This window comes from Nomascus leucogenys, chromosome 14 (assembly GCF_006542625.1).
Source record: "Nomascus leucogenys isolate Asia chromosome 14, Asia_NLE_v1, whole genome shotgun sequence".
Classification (NCBI taxonomy): Eukaryota; Metazoa; Chordata; class Mammalia; order Primates; family Hylobatidae; genus Nomascus; species Nomascus leucogenys.
In genome coordinates this window covers 64,076,855-64,096,005 of record NC_044394.1, presented here as the reverse complement: position 1 = coordinate 64,096,005, position 19,151 = coordinate 64,076,855, and the positions used below count along the sequence as shown (strand labels likewise).

Sequence of the window (19,151 nt, the reverse complement as noted above, 5' to 3'; positions counted from 1 at the left end):
GGTTCAGATTCATCCACTTCTTCCTAATTCTACTCTATTTATATACTGCAGACATTCCTAATTTCTCACGCTTATCTGTCTGCCTACCCTGAAGCTTTACTTCTTCAAACTCCTTCTCCCCCCTGCAGCCACAGGGATCTTCAAAAACACAAGTCTGGGCCAGGCGCTGTGGCTCACGTCTGTAATCCCAGCATTTCAGGAGGCTGAGCTGGGCAGATCACTCGAGTTCAGGAGATCAAGACCAGCCAGGACAACATGGCGAAACCATGTGTCTACTAAAAATACCAAAATTTGCTGGGTGTGGTGGTGTGTCTGTGGTCCTAGCTACTTGGGAGGCTGAGGTGGGAAGATTACTTGAGGCAGAGGTTGCAGTGAGTTGAGATCATGCCACTGCACTCCAGCCTGGGTGACAGAGGGAGATCCTGTCTCAAAAACAAAAATGAACAAAACAACAACAACAACAAAAACTCCCAGAAGTCTGACCATTCCATTTCCTTCTTCTTTTTTTTTTTTTTTTTTTTGTTTGTTTTTTTTAGATGGAGTCTTGCTCTCTCGCCCAGGCTGGAGTGCAGTGGCGTGATCTCAGCTCACTGCAAGTTCCGCCTCCCGGGTTTACGCCGTTCTCCTGCCTTAGCCTCCGGAGTAGCCGGGACTACAGGCGCCCGCCACCACGCCCGGCTAATTTTTTGTATTTTTAGTAGAGACGGGTTTTCACTGTGTTAGCCAGGATGGTCTTGATCTCCTGACCTCGTGATCCGCCCGCCTCGGCCTCCCAAAGTGCTGGGATTACAGGCGTGAGCCACCGCGCCCGACCGCCATTTCCTTCTTTAGATCACCAGCAACTTCCTAATGCCTTCAGCATGAAGCCCAGATGCTTGCAAGGCTGAATAGCTCTTCAGGATTGGTCTCCTGTTTGCCCACGTAGACTGACTTTTCCCCATCCTCTGTACCCCAGAAATGAGCACTTTATGCAGGCTTCACCCACCGTACAACTGCATGCAATGATGTTCTTTCTGCCTGAGAAATACTCTCATTCACACTTCATCATGTTAATTCTTACTTAGCCTTTAGATGCGGCTCATTTACCTCCTCTTCCAAGAATTATTCCACGATTTCATCTTTCCCAATTCCACCCCCTTGTGCACACATAATAGGTTAAGTGGATATTATATATGTAAGCGTATGCAGCAGCATTTATGCATTGCAGCAACTATAGCTGTTTACTAAGTATTTTCTCCTTTTACTTATGACGCTCCCTTATTGTTCTATCTCATCTGGCACATATACACTTTGAATGAATGACCTTAGCTATCTGGCGGCTAAACCTTATCCTAAGAGATATAAAATCCAAGGCCTAGAGATGGGCTTAGTAGCCCATGCTTACAAATACTTAGTTATTTGTAGAGCTTGGAATAGTAGCCAGATACCTGAATCCAAGTCCTGGACTCTTTCCAGTGTTCTTGGTTGCTTCTATTGGCCATTCAGTGGGAATCACTACACAGACACATAGCAGAGATAATTATTACGGAGTATTAATAGAACGGCCCTGTCGTCTCAACTCTTCACCTTCATTCTAATGTAGTGTAAGATATAGGAAACTTACAATCTTCATAGCCTAACATGGAGGGTTGCTAGATGTCTGTAGTCAAATGACTTCATAAAATATCAAAGTAGATAAGGCCTGGGGTAAGTTTCCCTGATAAATAAGTATATTGGTTGCCACAGCAAAAGGAAATATTAGAATTGAGAAGGGGCAGAACAAGATGCTTAGTGAAAATTTTATTTTTCCAGGAGACACTTATCCTTCTCTGATGTTGAAGAAATCATAAGTCAATAAAGCATATTAAGAATCCATGAGCCAGTCAGAACTGTGGTTCATGGCCCCTTAAGGGACCAGAGCTTTCACAGCAGTATCTATCTGATTCTAGGAACAATAAGAATTAATTATCACAATACTCAAAAAACATAAAAGTGGCACTTGAAATGGAGGCACAACAGAAAAATCCTCACTTATTCGGAAGACTTCAGTGTAGATCTCCTAGGTCCTATATTTGGGCCTCTGACTTACCTATACAGCATTTCGTTCTCCAAGGAAAATGCACTCCAACCCTGGATCTCCAAATACTAATCTTGGGTTGTGAATCCCCTCAAGGGTCCTGCAACCTCTTAATGTCCCTTAAATGGGCGGGGAACCTGCTGTGAAATGACTGCTGCCATGTGAACTACTACCGCTGAACTTCATTCTTTGGCCTGGAGCTCCTTGAATATCTGTTTGCACCCAGAGAAGCCTACAATTAGGATAAGCTTTGGGCAGTGACCACGGAAGCATGGCCCGTGCTCCCCCAATAGACAATTATCTCATCCTCACAGTTAGCCTACATACAATTCTTGCCGGCCAGGGATTATTTTTCCGTGCACCAGTCTGAGATGCAGATGTCGCATCATTGCTCATGTTAACATTCCAATATTTCCATCCACTGAATACCAGATCAGAAAGAGAATTACAATTTGACCAAAAACAGAAAAAAAAAAGCATATTTAAAGAGAAGATGAAAAAGGGAAGAAAATGTAAGAAAGTAAAGGCAGGTAGGGAAAATAAGGTAAAAATAGGAAGAGGAACTTATGTAGAGTTGCTATATCAGGGTAACATTTCAGCTTAATGTCATTGAGAATAGATTGTCTTATTCCTCAAGTGCAGATATTTAAATCTTACAAGAGATATTAGTGGTAATAGAAAGAAAGAGGAGATATGGTCAGTATAATAATGTGCTCCCTTCCAAAGCTGAAGTATTCGAAAAGTAGAAAATAAAAGCCTATCAATTTTGTGAGTGAGTGACAGTCTCTGGAGACACTCAGGTAAAGTGCTTGAGGAGCAGGGAGGAACCGAGGTTAGCATAGAGGCTTGTGGGTTGTCAGGAAGAGAAGAGATAGCGAAAATATGGGAATATGGTAATTTTAGTAGCCCAGTGCTTTATTTTCTTTTTAGGTTGTCAGAATGGGAGTACATTTTTCTGTAGGTTGAGGAGATGGAACAAGTGGAGGAGAAACTGAATGAGCAAGAACAAGAGAATTACTAGTCAAACAAATTCCCAGGGCAAGTTGGGAGAAAGAAAGCAAATCACAAATAGAAAGCTAAATGTTAAAAGAAGTCAAGATAATGTGTACTGTCTGACTTAAAAGAAAACAACATTTTTAAAAGGTAAATAGCTAAAGATTATAATATACCTTTGCAAATGGTGTCAATTTTAATTTGTTACAGCAATAGCTTGTAATATACATCTGTCCTGAGTACTAAATGTTATTCTCAGATAATAAACAACTTGATATTTTATTGGGTGAAAAACTTACTCAAACTTCCTGTGGCTTATTTTCTGGCAAAATCTATTACTGATACTTCATGTAATACCTTTCTAATGTAATGACAATTTAAATAGTTTAACGCCTTTGAGATGGAAGGGAGCTTCATGAACAGTGTCAGTTTAAATTTTTTGCAAGTATCTTCATCTACAAAAGAGGATTCCAAAAACAAGATATGGTATACTCTCTTTTCTTTAATAAAATAAAGAAAATTCTGTAGGAATTGCTTTTAACATTCCTCTCTCCCACTATTGAAAGTTTATTTTCCGGCAGTCAAAATTGGCATTATGTTTTACTTCTCAGCAGTCACTGCATTTTTCTTAAATCTTTTGAATATTCCTTCGTAGATAGTTTTACTAGATTAAAATTGACCATCTTAAGCTGCCACATTTAAACAGAGGCTGAGTTTTCCATTGATTATCAATTATTTTACTTTTTACTATTGTATCATTGGAAACTCTCTTGACAGTTGCAAGTTGTTAAAATACTGCTTTTTTCCTCATTCTTTTGCTTCATAAATCACTACATCAACTATTCATGTAGATGCCAGAAAATAGGTCACCAAGCATTTAGCCACAATTATAACTACTCAGATAGAAATCAATCCTGTAATTTTAGACAAATAAATGTGAAAATACAATTTTTATCTTGTTCTCATCAACTATAAAATGTTAAGACACTTCTGCATCCAGCCTCCCATAAAACTGGGTTTGACACATTCGTGACTATTAATATGAAGTGTGTTTCAAATTCAATTTTGGGAGGGCGGGACCAAAATGGCCAACTAGAAACAGAGGCGATTGGAGGCTCCCATTGAAAAGAAACCTAATAAGCGTATGAATCCTTCACCGCAACCAAAGTATCAGGTTCTCTCATCAGAACTGACTAGGTGGCTGGCGTGATCCACGGAGAGGAAGAGCAGAGTGGTGCGGCCCACCTCAGAGCTACACGGGGCATGGGAGCCCCCATCCCCCAGCCAAGGAAGGCAGTGAGTGAGCATGCAACACAGCCAGGAAAACTGCTTTTTTCATGGAAATGGGCAACCCACGGATCGGAAGACCCCACTTGCAAACCCATGCTATGGGCACCTAGCATCCCAACCCCAGAGCTATGCACATTCTCAGCAGCCTCTCAGCTGGAACCTGCTTAACCCTGCCAAGCTCCCAGGGGGAGTAGTGACCAGCACCACAGCTGTGGCTGCCTGCTGTCTAAGCCATTTATGCTCCTTGGCGGAGGGGCAGCAGCCAGCCCTGGGAGGCACAACTGCCTAACACACTAAGCTTCCTGGGCGGGGTAAGGGTGACATCCATTTCTATAGCTCCAGGCCATGCTTTTCCCCTGCTGGAGCCAGGGAGGCTGGACAGCTTGGTCCCAAGACTTGTCCCCCATAGCCCACCACACCAGCTGTGGCAGACTGCTGCCAGAGTGCCTCTTCAGGCCTGAGCTTGACCCATTCATCCTCATTGGGTGGGGCTTCCCCGCAGCAACTCTAATAACTCCAGCCAGAGACTCAGGGACAGAAAATGGATCTCTCTGGGCCTGAGCCCATAGTGGGAGGGGTGGCCACAGTCTCTGTGGACCAGCAGACTCAGCCTTTCTTCCAGGTAGTTTTGAGGAATCTGGGCAGCCCAGACAAGTGGGTTTCCCCCTAGCGAAACACACTCCCTCCACCAAGGGACAGTCAAAGTGATTCGTTAAATGGGTCCTGTTCCCTGTGCCACTGGGTGAGACCCTCCAATAGGGGTTGTCAGACATCCTATACAGGAGCAATCCTACTGGCATCAGATTGGTGCCCCTTGGGGTCAGAGATCCCAGAAGAAGGAGCAGGCACCCATCTTTGCTGTTCTCCAGTCTTCTTGAGTGACATCTCCAGGCATGGGAGCAAACCAGATGAATAGGGCCTGAAGTGAACCCCCAGCAAACCACAGCAGCCCTACAGAAGAGGGAACTGGCCATTGGAAAACAAACAAACAAACAGAAAGCAACAACAACAGCATCAACAACAACAACAAAAGGCCCCATAAAAACTTCATCCAAGGGTCAGCAGCCTCAAAGATCGAAACTAGACAAACTCATGAAGATGAGAAAGAATCATTGAAAAAATGCTGAAAACCCAAAAGGCCAGAGTGCCTTTTCTCCTCCAAATAATGGCAATGCCTCTACAGCAAGGGTGCAGAACTGGACGGATGATGAGATGGATGAATTGACAGAAGTAGGCTTCAGAAGATGGGTAATAAAAAACTACGCTGAGCTAAAGGAGCATGTTCTAACCCAAGGCAAAGAAGCTAAGAGCCTTAATAAAAGGTTAGAGGAGCTGCTAACTAGAATAACCAGTTTAGAGAGGAACATAAATGACCTGCTGGAGCTGAAAAACACAGCACAAGAACTTCGTGAAGCATACATAAATATTAATAGTTGAATCAACCAAGTGGAAGAAAGGATATCAGAGTTTGAAGACTACCTTGCTCAAATAAAGTAGTCTTTTTTCTCTAGTCTTGCATGTAGACAAGACTAGAGAAAAAAGGAATGAACAAAGCCTCCAAGAAATATGGGACTTCATAAAAAGACAGAACCTACAATTAATTAGAGTACCTGAAGGATACAGGGAGAATGGAAACAAGCTGGAAAACACACTTCAGGATATTATCCAGGAGAACTTCCCCAACCTACCAAGACAAGCCAACATGCAAATTCAGGAAATATAGAAAACACCACTAAGATACTCCATGAGAAGATCAACTCCAAGATACATAATCATCAGATTCTCCAAGGTCAAAATGAAGGAAAAAATGTTAAGGCCAGCCAGAGAGAAAGGCCAGGTCACCTACAAAGGGAAGTCCATCAGATTAACAGCAGACTCCTTAGCAGAAACTCTACAAGCCAGAAGAGCTTGGGGTCCAATATTTAACATTCTTAAAGAAAAAAATTTTCAACCCAGAATTTCATATCCAGCCAAACTAAGATTCATAAGCGAAGGAGAAATAAAATCCTTTACGGACAAGCAAATGCTGAGAGATTTTGTTACCACCAGGCCTGCCTTGCAAAAGCTCCTGTATGGAAAGGAAACCCAGTACCAGCCACTGCAAAAACACACCAAAATATAAAGGCCAATGACTCTATGAAGAAACTGTATCATCTAGTGTGCAAAAGAACCAAATAGCATCATGATGACAGGATCAAATTCACACATAACAATACTAACTTTAAATTTAAATGGGCTAAATGGCCCAATTAAAAGACACAGACAGGCAAATTGAATGAAGAGTCAGGACCCATCAGTGTGCTGTATTCAGGAGACCCATCTCACATGCAAAGACACACATAGGCTCAAAATAAAGGAATGGTGGAAAATTTACCAAGCAAATGGAAAGCAAAAAAAGCAGGGGTTGCAAACCTAGTCTTTGACAAAACAGACTTTAAACCTACAAAGATAAAAAAAGACAAGGGCATTACATAATGGTAAAGGGTACAATTCAACAAGAAAAGCTAACTATTCTAAATATATATGCACCCAATACAAGAGCACCGAGATTCATAAAACAAGTTCTTAGATACCTACAAAGAGACTAATAGGTCTCTACACACAATAATAGTGAGAGACTTTAACACCCCACTGTCAGTATTAGACAGATCAACAAGACACAAAATTAACAAAGATATTCAGGACTGAACTCAGCTCTGGATCAAGTGTACCTAATAGACATCTACAGAACTCTGTACCCCAAATGAACAGAATATACATTCTTCTCAGTGCGACATGGCACTTATTATAAAATTGACCACATAATTGGAAGTAAAACACTCCTTGGCAAATGCAAAAGAACTGAAATCGTAACAGTCTCTCAGACCATAGTGCAATCAAATTAGAACTTGGGATTAAGAAACTCACTCAAAACCACGCAAGTACATGGAAATGAATGACCTACTCCTGAAGGACTCCTGGGCAAATAATGAAATTAAGGCAGAGATCAAGACGTTCTTTGAAACCAAAGAGCAGAGACAACGTACCAGAATCTCTGGGATGCAGCTAAAGCAGTGTTAAGAGGAAATTTATAGCACTAAATGCCCACATCAGAAAGCTAGAAAGATCTCAAGTCGACACACTAACATCACAATTAAAAGAGCTAGAGAGGCAAGAGCAAACTAATCCAATAGCTAGCGGAATACAAAAAATAACTAAGATCAGAGCAGAACTGAAGGAGACAGAGACACAAAAAACCCTCCGAAAAATCAATGAATCCAGGACCTAATTTTTTGAAAAAAATAACAAAATAGATAAACCACTAGCTAGACTAATACAGAAAAAAAGAGAGAAGAACCAAATAGACACAATAAAAAAATTCTAAAGGAGATATCACCATTGACCCCACAGAAATACAAACTACCATCAGAAAATACTATAAACACCTCTATGCAAATCAACTAGAAAATCTAGAAGAAATGGATAAATTCCTGGACACATACAGTCTCCAAAGACTAAACCAGGACGAAGTAAAGTTACAGAATAAACCAATAACAAGTTCTGAATTTGAGGCAGTAATTAATAGCCTACCAACCAAAAAAAGCCCAGGACCAGATGGATTCACAGCTGAATTCTACCAGAGGTACAAAGAGAAGATGGTACCATGCCTTCTGTAACTATTCCAAACAATTGAAAAGGAAGGATTCCTCCCTAACTCATTTTATGGAGCCAGCATCATCCTGATACTGAAACTGGGAAGAGACACAATAAAAAAAGAAAACTTCATGCCAATATCCATGGGGAACATCAAAGCGAAAATCCTCAATCAAATACTGGCCAATCAAATCCAGCAGCACATAAAAAACTTACCCTCCATGATCAAGTCAGCTTCACCCCTGGGATGCAAAGCTGGTTCAACACAGGCAAATCAATAAACGTAATCCATCACATAAACAGAACAAAAGACAAAACCACATGATTATCTCAATAGATGCAGCAAAGGCCTTTGATAAAATTCAACATCCCTTCACATTAAAAACTCTCAATAAACTAAGTATTGATGGAATATACCTCAAAATAACAAGAGCTATTCATGACAAACCTACAACCAATATAATATTGAATGGGCAAAAGCTAGAAGCATTCCCTTTGGAAACCAATACAAGACAAAGATGCCCTCTCTCACCACTCCTATTCAGTATATTATTAGAAATTCTGGACAGGGCAATCAGATAATATAAAGAAATAAAGGGTATTCAAATAGGAAGATAGGAAGTCAAATTTTCTCTGTTTGCAGATGACATGATTGTATATTAAGAAAACCCCGTCATGTCAGCCCAGAAACTCCCTAAACTGATAAGCAACTTCGGCAAAGTCTCAGGATACAAAATCAAGGTGCAAAAATCACAAGCATTCCTTTACATCGATAACAGACAAGCAGAGAGCCAAATCATGAATGAACTCCCATTCACAATAGCTACAAAGATAATAAAATACCTAGGAATACAGCTAACAAGGATGTGAAGGACCTCTTCAAGGAGAACTACAAACCACTGCTCAAGGAATTAAGAGAGGACACAAAAAAATGGAAAAACATTCCATCCTCATGGTTAGGAAGAATTAATATTGTGAAAATGGCCATACTTCCCAAAGTAATTTATAGATTAAATGCTACTTCCATCAAACTACCATTGACATTCTTCACAGAATTAGAAAAAAAACTACTTTAAATTTCATATGGAATTAAAGAAGACCCCATATAGCCAAGACAATCCTAAGCAAAAAGAACAAAGCTGGAGGCATCATGCTACCTGACTTCAAACTATACTACAAGGCTACAGTAACCAAAACAGCATGGTACTGGTCCCAAAACAGGCAGATAGACCAATGGAACAGAACAGAGACCTCAGAAATAACACCACACATCTACAACCATCTGATCTTTGACAAACCTGACAAAAACAAGCAATGGGGAAATAATCTCCTATTCAATAAATGGTGCTGGGAAAACTGGCTAGTCATATGCAGAAAATTAAAACTGGACCCCTTCCTTACACCTTATGCAAAAACTAACTCAAGATGCGTTCAAGACTTAAATGTAAAACCCCAAACCATAAAAACCCTACAAGAAAACCTAGGCAATATCATTCGGGAAATAGGCATGGGCAAAGACTTCATGATGAAAACACCAAAAGCAATTGCAACACAAGCCAAAATTGACAAATGGTATCTAATTAAACTAAAGAGCTTCTGCACAGCAAAAGAATCATCACAGTGAACAGGCAACCTACAGAATGGGAGAAAATTTTTGCAATCGACTCATCTGACAAAAGTCTAATATTCAGAATTTACAAGGAACTGAAATTTACAAAAACAAACAACCCCATCCAAACATGGGCAAAGGATATGAACAGACACTTCTCAAAAGAAGATGTTAACATGGCCCAGAAACATGAAAAAAGGCTCAACATCACTGATCATTAGAGAAATGCAAATCAAAACCACAATGAGATACCATCTCAGGCCAGTCAGAATGCCAATTATTAAAAAGTCAAGAATAGATAGATGCTATAGATGCAATCGGTGCTAGCAAGGCTGTGGAGAAACAGGAATGCTTTTACATTGTTGGTGGGAATGTAAATTAGTTCAACCATTGTGGAAGACAGTATGGCAATTCCTTACAGATCTAGAACCAGAAATACCATTTGACCCAGCAATCCCATTATTGGGTATATACCCAAAGGATTATAAATCTTTCTACTATAAAGCCACATCCACATGTATGTTTACCGCAGCACTATTTACAATGGCAAAGTTATGGAACCAACCCAAATGCCCACCAATGATAGACTGGATAAAGAAAATGTGTCACATATACACCATAGAATACTATGCAGCCATAAAAAGGAATGATATCATGTCCTTCGCAGGGACGTGGATGAAGCTGGAAGCCATCATCCTCAGCAAACTAACACAGGAACAGAAAATCAAACGCCACATGTTCTCATTCCTAAGTGGGAACTGAACAATGAGAGCACATGGACACAGGGAGGGGAACAACACACACCAGGGCCTGTTGCGGGGTAGGGGCGAGGGGAGGGAACTTAGTGGATGGGTCAATAGGTGCAGCTAATCACCATGGCACACGTAAACCTAGATAACAAACCTGCACATTCTGCACATGTATCCCGGAACTTAAAGTAAAATTTTTAAAAAATAAATGTTAGGGCATACTAGCTATGCTGTCTATGAAAATATATTTTGCATTTTTATGGTTCCTTTTAACTTCAGCATTTCAAAGACGTTAAATGTATTTAAATTTTCATTATATGAGAAAGGTATTTTACCAAGTATCAGTAAGAGATTTTGCCAGAAAAGTAAACCACAGGAAGTTTGAGTGAGTTTTTTCACCCAATGAAATATCAATTTGTTTAATATCTGAGAATAGCATTTAGGACTCATGACAGATGTCCATGAATTCAAAATCAATTTCAAAATAGCATGCCTGAGAAATTAAAAAAAAAAAAACAGTATTCATCATACAGCTATGGAACAGAAATTTATAATTTAGTCACAAAATAAAGAGAAATGGTATATTATTTTAATGAGAAAATTTCAAATATCATTAACTACTGTCTAGGTTTGCTGATATCAGGAGTGATGGAAAATCTACAGCAGGTGAATCACATTATAGTCTGTAAATTCAATACTAATTTACTAGCATTACTACTTTTGAGAAAGTGCTGCAATTAAATTGCATTTGTTAAATGACAATTGTTAGGGAACCACATCAAATGGAATTATTGTTTCAAAATGGCAATTCAGACAGCCTCCACATTTTGATTTTTGTTGACCTCTGAGAAGTAAAATGTTGACCATTAGATAACGTTTCATGTAATTCTCCTAGCTTGAGAAACAGTATACATTTAATAAGAATATATTACCTCATTAATATACTTAGCTAATATAAAATATAATTTTTTCATTAATATATAATATACTTAGTTAATATTATAAGTAATATAGTTGATATAGAAGTTTAAAGTTAATAAAATATAGTGACTTATTTACCATATTATGTTTTATATTTTAATATTTTCCAACTGTTTCAAATATATTGTGTTTTATAAAAAACACGTTTGATGGTTATATTCATGTGTTACATTTCCAAAGCCTTATTTGTCCAGCATGAGGAGATATCACTTAAGGAAAAAAAAAAAAACAAATCTTGAACATTCAACATGTTGATATACTTTGCTAATAGATTTTCCCCACATGACCTCAAGTTTGATTTTTATGAATGAAAGCCTTTTGCAATGCTGCAGTGATGCATCAGTTGTTACATTAATTGGGGATAAAATGTCCTTTTAATGAAAATGGTCTGGAAACAAAAGGCAGCATGGGGAAGCAGGAGTTGTCACACTCTTGGACAGAAGGTGGCAGCAGCTAAAGGTCCTGGACTGTTCACAGGCCTTCTCCCTGTGCTTCATATTTTCACTCTTAAATATGAAGAGTGAAACAAAACAGCTCCTCACTTAGGTTTTGTTATTTATTTTTGATTATAAAATAAATTATAACTAGAATAATGTAATTGTATCAAAATCTGACTAAATAATCCAATCTTAACTAATTTTAATAAACACCAATTTATAAAATAATTTTGTATTTGAGATTGCTTATGATTTTTTATTGTTTTATGGATGAGTCCATTTGTGTTTCAATACACACCTTTAAAATTAATGTAGCATTATAATGTTTTAATATCTGTGTGTATGATCTGCTCATTTACTTTTCCCTGAAATATGGGTTCATTCATTCTTTATTCTAGAATATAAAAAAAAGACAAACAAACAAAAAAAATCCTTTATCATTCCTCTGTCAAGTTCCAAAAGAATCCTCTTAGAATTTGTATTGAGATTGCTTCAACGTTATGAAAACTGATAGGATGAATAGTTCTCCTACTCAAGATCATGATATCATTTACTGACGAGTAAAACTTGTCCCTCAGTAAAGTAACATAATATTACTTTTTAGGTCCTTCACATCTATATTAGACTTATTTCTAGCAGATACGAGAAATAATAAAATAAAATTCTTAAAAATTATTTGTTTTGTGACTAGTATATCTCTTTCCTCATTATTCTACTTTATTTTACATGATGAAAATCTAGAGATTTTTGTATATTTATGTTATACAAAGTAAACATTATTCTGAACTCTCTCATTATTTTCTATGAATTTTCAGTTGCTCGCTGCAATTTTGTGAATAAAATTACCTATTATTAAGTCTTCATTTCTGTAGCTAGTGCTTTAAATATATTATCACATTTAATCCTCACAAAAAACCTTAGTAAGTAATATATGGTGTGAGATACATATAACTAACTGTAAAAATATGGGAAAGAGGAGAGACCACTGTGAAAACGGTAAGAGATATTTGAATATGAACTGTTAAAATTATTCCTCAATTATATCATCCATCTCCAAGCCTTGAACACTCATTGCTTTGCTCCTGGACCTTTTTTTCCAGCCACTAAGTAGTTATTTCTTGCCAAAAATTCACATCAACATATTCAAAAGCAAGCTCGTCATCTTTCTTCATGACCATTAAGTAACCTATTTTTCTTCTATGAATTCCTGTAACATTGTGTTTTATCAATTAAATGGTGTTTAGTGCATTCTACTTCCCTCATCTCCCTGCAGGATTATATAACCCTGGAAAGTAGATGCTAATTATTTATAAATCTTTGTAGGTTTTCATTGGTCATAAGATGAATAAATTCCAACCTCTCATAGGTCCTCTGACCCGGGGGGAAGCGGGGCCTGTCATCCTGGGGTGCTGATGACATGTGTGCAACCTTCTCACTCACACTGATGCTTCATATATGGCTCAGCACAGTGAACAATCCTCCTTGCTTCTTCCCTCACCAGGACACACCTCCAGAAACAGCCAGTGTAGAATGTAGGACTTTCACAGAACTAACACAGGCTCTCCCCAGAGGGGCTGTTCTAATGAAGACCAGGGTCCTGTGTGGGATCATAGGGCAATGGACTTTATCACTGATTTAAAACAAAGAAATTGATGGCAGCTTTTCACGCAGGCACAACACAGAGGCAACGTACTTCTAGGCTGCCCATAACATGTGCCCCTTTAATAATAAAGATGATTGCCAAATTATGAACTGTCCCTAAAATAGCCTGTGAGGTATCTCATCTACCTGGAAGGGATTGGGCACTCTTAAATACAGTTGTTTCTTTTTTTTTGCCCCGAGATGGAGTTTCGCTGTTGTTGCCCAGGCTGGAGTGCAATGGCACGATCTCGGCTCACCGCAACTTCTGCCTCCTGAGTTTAAGCGATTCTCCTGCCGCAGCCTCCCGAGTAGCTGGGATTACAGGCATGCGCCACCACGCCTGGCTAATTTTTTATATTTTTAGCAGAGACGGGGTTTCTCCATGTTCGAACTCATGACCTCAGGTGATCCACCCACCTCGGCCTCCCAAAGTTCTGGGATTAGAGGCGTGAGCCACCACGGCCACAGTTGTTTCTTTAAAGACAAGTGATAATGGCTTAGCCAATATATTACAGAAATGCATTAGGTAGTTTATCTTACTATTAAAACCTCCAAAAGAGAAAAATCAATGTAAATTATTGTAGTGGCCCTTCATCCCCAATACATTTTTTTTTTTGTCAGCACCAGTGCCCACCCCTCTGTGTACCTCACCAGGATGCTTACGTCAAACTCATTAAGAGCCGCAGCCAGCTCGCCGATGCCCGTGTGGCCTTTGGCTTCGTCAGTGGGCGAGGTAGCTTGAGCAGCATTGGAGATGCCGGCGATGGCCTCCTGGACTTGTTTGAACACATAATCACGGTTGGCTCTCGTAGCGGCGACATCTGGGTGGCGGAGAAATGCTTGAGAGGCCGTGTACAGCATTGTGGCATTCTTCTTCAGAGCCCCTCGGGCAGCTGCCATCTCATCCCGACAGTGAGGATCCTTCAGCTCCTGTGTGCGTAACACATGAAAGCTGTCACATACGTGAAATTTGCATAGAAATATTTGCAACACAGCTTGGAGTCACAGACTCTTAGTAACACACTGAACTTCAGAAACCCTTGTGCTGTTTCTAGCTGCCAGGCCTTTGCATATACTCTTTTGTTTGCTTGTTTGTTTTATAGAGACAGCTAGGTCTCTATAGTGACCTAGGTTGGAGTACAGTGGTGTTATCAAAGCTCACTGCAGCGTCCATCTCCTGGGCCCAAGTGATCCTCCCTCTTCAACCTCTTAAGTGGCTAGAACTACAGGTACATGCTTCCACACCAGGCTAGTTAAAAAAAAAAAAAAAAAAAAAACTGTGGAAGTGGGGTCGGGCTATGTTGCCCAGGTGGGTCTTGAACTCCTGGCCTCAAGGGATTCTCTCACCTCTGCTTCCCAAAGTGCTGGAATGACAGCCATGAGCCACCACGCCTGGCCTACTGTCCCTTCTATGTGCAATGCCTGAGCTTTCCTCCTCTGCCCTACCCTTTCACCTGACAGGGCTCCACTGACTTGGCACATCCTCCACCCAACTTTCTAAGCTGTGTCCCCTTTCATCTGTTCCCACAAGACACTATTCCTCTCCTATCACTAACACTTCCTACTTTACTGTATTTTTTGAGCATATATTTCTCTTCTATAACGTACCTCTAATGACAGCAGGGAGCCCTAGTTTTCTTATTCAGTGGCTCTTTAGTCATTAGCAAAGTGGCTGGCCTATAAGAGGCATTCAATAAACTATTGCTGAAATAATACAAAAACCAAGCCACCAAGAAGGTAAGTTGATTGCATGGGCCACACAGTTAGTTATGAACAGACAGAAAACCTGAAAACGTCAGTCTTCTGAGGCCCTACTTGCCTCCATATTCAATTACTGTTACAAATGGGAAACCAAACTTCTGATTTTTGCTCAGCACATCAGTGTCCCTTAATTATCATTTTCAGAATAGGGTTCCTTCTTTGTTGTTGTTGACAGCCTCTAATGGCAGCTCATCATTAAGTTTAGAGCACAGAAAATAACAGGCCAAAGATGATTTGTTTTCCTAGTTTTGGATGACAAAATAATACCACTAGGGAGTCTCTTTATCTCCATCGTTAAAGGCTGTTGTTAAGAAAATGTTCACATGATTTTCAGAAATGTTAAAGCAGGGTTGCTCTCTGAGAGCCATGCAAGATTGCCAGCTGTGTATCTCTGGGAGAATATTCTTCCAGCTGGAAAACATCAGTAAAGGGTATCTGAACCACTGGGCTTCTCTTCCTAATTTGCTCATTTGGCATATGATAGATGAATGACCTGGTAACAAGAAATTACATCTTCTGTTTTGTTGGTCAAAATAATTCTGAGACAAACACATTATATTTGATATCTAAGATTGTCAAGTAAATTGGTAATAAATAATGAATAATTTACTGAACCATCCTTTTCCCCCTTTGCTTAAGCATTAAAAGATGGATGCTAGGTAACACAATTTCTAAATTGGGATTATCTAATTTGAGCCCCAGAGATGAAAATGGATAAACAGGTAACAAATATTTGAATGTATTCTCTACTGGGCAATGATTTGGGCACGAGAGGTAGGTTTCTCCCAATCATGAAAGCCTTTATTAATGTCAGAACATCTGGTCCAGAAATTCCATTCCTGGGTATCTATACTAAAAAAAATAATAAAATGATAAAATAGATCTAAACACACAAGTGAGAAATGCAGGTTGTGAAAATATCTCCATAAAACACTTGAAGAAACATGTTTTAATCCTAAGAAGAAAACTGGAAACAATCTAAATATTGAATTACCAAGATTGGTGGAAAAAAAACTACTGAAACATTCATATTGGAGTATGGGATAATTAAAATTAGTTTCCAAAAATTAATAACATGAATATTTATAAGATAAATTAAAAAGCAGAACACAATATGCATATTCGTATGCACAGTATGATTTTAAATGCATTAAAATGTGAAGATAAATATCTGAAAAAAAATATACCAAAATATCAGCACCATATTCTTTGTGGGTGGTAGGGTATTATGTGTTTTTCCCCTTTCTTTCTGTTCTACTGTTTTTCTAAATTTTCTTGAAAGAGTCTGAACTAACAATCAATTAAAAACAAAGTATTAATGAAGTAAAAATAAATAACGTAGGTATTTTCATATGAACATCATATATATTCTCATGGCTTTTAATGTCAGCTACATCCTGATGGCCCATGTTTCCATCTCCAGGCAACACTTCTCTTCTATTTGATGTTTAAATGTGGATATCTCAAAATCAGCACATCTCTGTTGGTTATTTTAGTTGTCAACTTGACTGGACTGAGGGGTGTCTAGAAGGCTGATGAAGCATTATTTTGAATGTGTTACTGTGAGAGTGTTTTAGGAGGTGACTGGCGTGTGAGCCAGTGAATTAAGTGGAGAAGCTTCACCCTCAATGTAGGTGGGTACCATCCAGTCGGCTGGGGGCAAAGAGAACAAAAAGGTGGAGGAAGGGTGAATTCATTCTCTCTCCCTTCCAGAGCAGAATGCCCTTCTCCTCCTGCCCTTGGACATCAGAACACCAGATTCCTAGGCTTCTAGACTCTGGGGCCTGCACCAGTAGCCTCCTGGGGCTCTCTATCTCTCTCTCTCACTATTCAGAGTAACTTTGCTCCTGTTTATATTACACATTGGGCTACCATACAAGATTCCCTTTGAACAAGGAATTCTGCTGATAAAAACACACTTAAAAATAACCACATAAACTAAAATCACATTTATGTGCCTGTCTCACAGAGGACCAACTCTTGGTTAAGTTCCTAATCCCAGCCTCACTTAAGCCTGGTACAGAATGAACATTCAATAAATGTTTGTTGAGTGGAACTTTCCTGTTGGTCAGAGACATATTAGAGAAACTACGAATGGCCCAAAATGTTTTAAAAAAATTCTGGAAGCAGTCAAAAGGATGGTGAAAGGATTTTAGGAGATCCTTCCACATTCGGAAATATTTTTTCTATGGCGAAAGAATAAAAACCCACTCGATGGGAACACAATACTAAAGGTATCCAGTGAGCAAACAGAACTAGCTGAAACTGAGAAATCCCTAGACAAAAAAGAGGCTGACATGGTTTGGCTCTGTGTCCCCACCCACATCTCATCTTGAATTGTAACCCCCACATATGGAGGGAGGGACCTATAATCCCCATGTGTCGAGGAAGGGAGGTGATTGGATCATAGAGGTGGTTCCTCCATGCTGTTCTCGTGCTAGTGAGTGAGTTCCCACAGTGTCTGATGGTTTTATAAGGCAGTTTTCCCTGCTCTTGCTCATTCTCTCTCCTGCCACCTTGTGAAAAAGGTGCCTACTTCCCCTTCTGCCATGATTGTAAGTTTCCTGAGGCCTCCCCAGCCATGTGGAACTGTGAGTCAATTAAATCTCCTTTCTTTATAAATTACTCAGTCTCAGGGCAGTTCTTTATAACAGCATGAGAACAAACTAATACTGAGGCTGAGGAGATCCCAGGTCACACAGCATCATGAGAGTGACTCACGCTCACCTGCACTCTTCTCACCCCTTTTTCCCTTCCTCCCCTTTCCCACTCCCCTCCCCTTTTCCCCCTGTTCTCTCTTTTTCTATTCCCCCACCCCCGCCTTTCCTCTCATTTCGTTCATGTTTTCTTCTTCTCTTTCAGAAAAATTTCACCCCACATACTACATATCCTGGGAGTGCATATGCGTGGTGGTGTTCACAAGACTAGGAGACAAAAAGTGAGGGCAAAGGGTGACATCCAGAGACTGACCACAGCACTACCCCCACAGTTTAATATTTTTTATTTGACATCAGAGCTGTGTTCCTGCAGTGGATAGAAGATTAAGAGTGTGGTAGGGCTAGCAGGGTGGGTCCACCAGTGAAGCAAGTCATCTGTGGCCTGCTTATAGGTGGGGGCCAGAGAGTGGTCCGGAGCCCACCATGGCATCACAACTGGCCCTTGCAGGAAGCAATCTTTGTCATCACAGGTTCTTAGGGCATTTGATAGCAAGCAGATGCGGTTGATCCATTGTTCAGGCCTACGAAGCTATAGGGTTATATAAACTCACCCATTTTCTCCCCTAGCATTCCTAAAATCTTTCCCACCTGTTGTCTTCTTGCTGCTACATAGTTAAGTTTCACCATCTCTTTTCCAAACTCTTTAAAACGGTTTGCAAGGTCTTGCTCATTTGTAGCATTTTTGACAGCTTCCAGGGCCTCTTCTACCTGCAGTGGTGAAAAACAACATATTTATTAGTGGATAGTATTTAAATATTATTCAACATATTAGAAATGGAATTTGCACCCCAAAACTCTAAAACACTAGTATGTGTTAACATGTAAATGAAAAAATAGGAGAAGAGTTCCTCTAACAATCATGTGTAGTCATATTAAATAGTTGTTCAAGACTTAAAAACATTTTGTATATAAAAGAGCAATTGCTGAACTCCTGGTGCATATAAAATCCTGTATTTATTATATTTTATTAAAGTATGATTTGGAAAGATATCGACCTTTAAGTAGAAACACTAAGGAAAATATATTTGAGAAAAAATATTGAAGTTAAGAAAAAATTCTAGAAGCCTTCAGAAGAGAAAATGGTTTACAAACAGAAGACTGGAGAAATTCCTGAGCTGCTAAAAATTTAGGACGGCATGAATCTGCAACCAATGTTGACAACATCTCTAGCACTGGGACTAAAGGGAGTATAATTTTAAGCTGAGTTTATACCTCTCCATCCAATGGAAAGAGGAAATACTGATTCCTTGAAAGCAAGTGAATTTGAAGTTTTGTTGCTATTTG

At 39.4% G+C, this 19,151-nt stretch overlaps 1 protein-coding gene across 7 annotated transcripts in view; it reads right to left on the bottom strand.

Annotated features, from left to right (window-relative positions):
- CTNNA2 (catenin alpha 2) overlaps window positions 1-19,151 on the bottom strand; it is a 1,208,900-nt gene that overhangs the window by 753,766 nt on the left and 435,983 nt on the right. For all 7 annotated transcript variants that reach the window (XM_030827614.1, XM_030827615.1, XM_030827616.1 and 4 more), the window contains 2 exons: window positions 18,456-18,575; window positions 14,053-14,319 (listed from right to left, as the gene is read on the bottom strand). In XM_030827614.1, coding sequence (XP_030683474.1) covers window positions 14,053-14,319; window positions 18,456-18,575 — 387 coding nt within the window. The remainder of the gene's footprint in view (window positions 1-14,052; window positions 14,320-18,455; window positions 18,576-19,151) is intronic.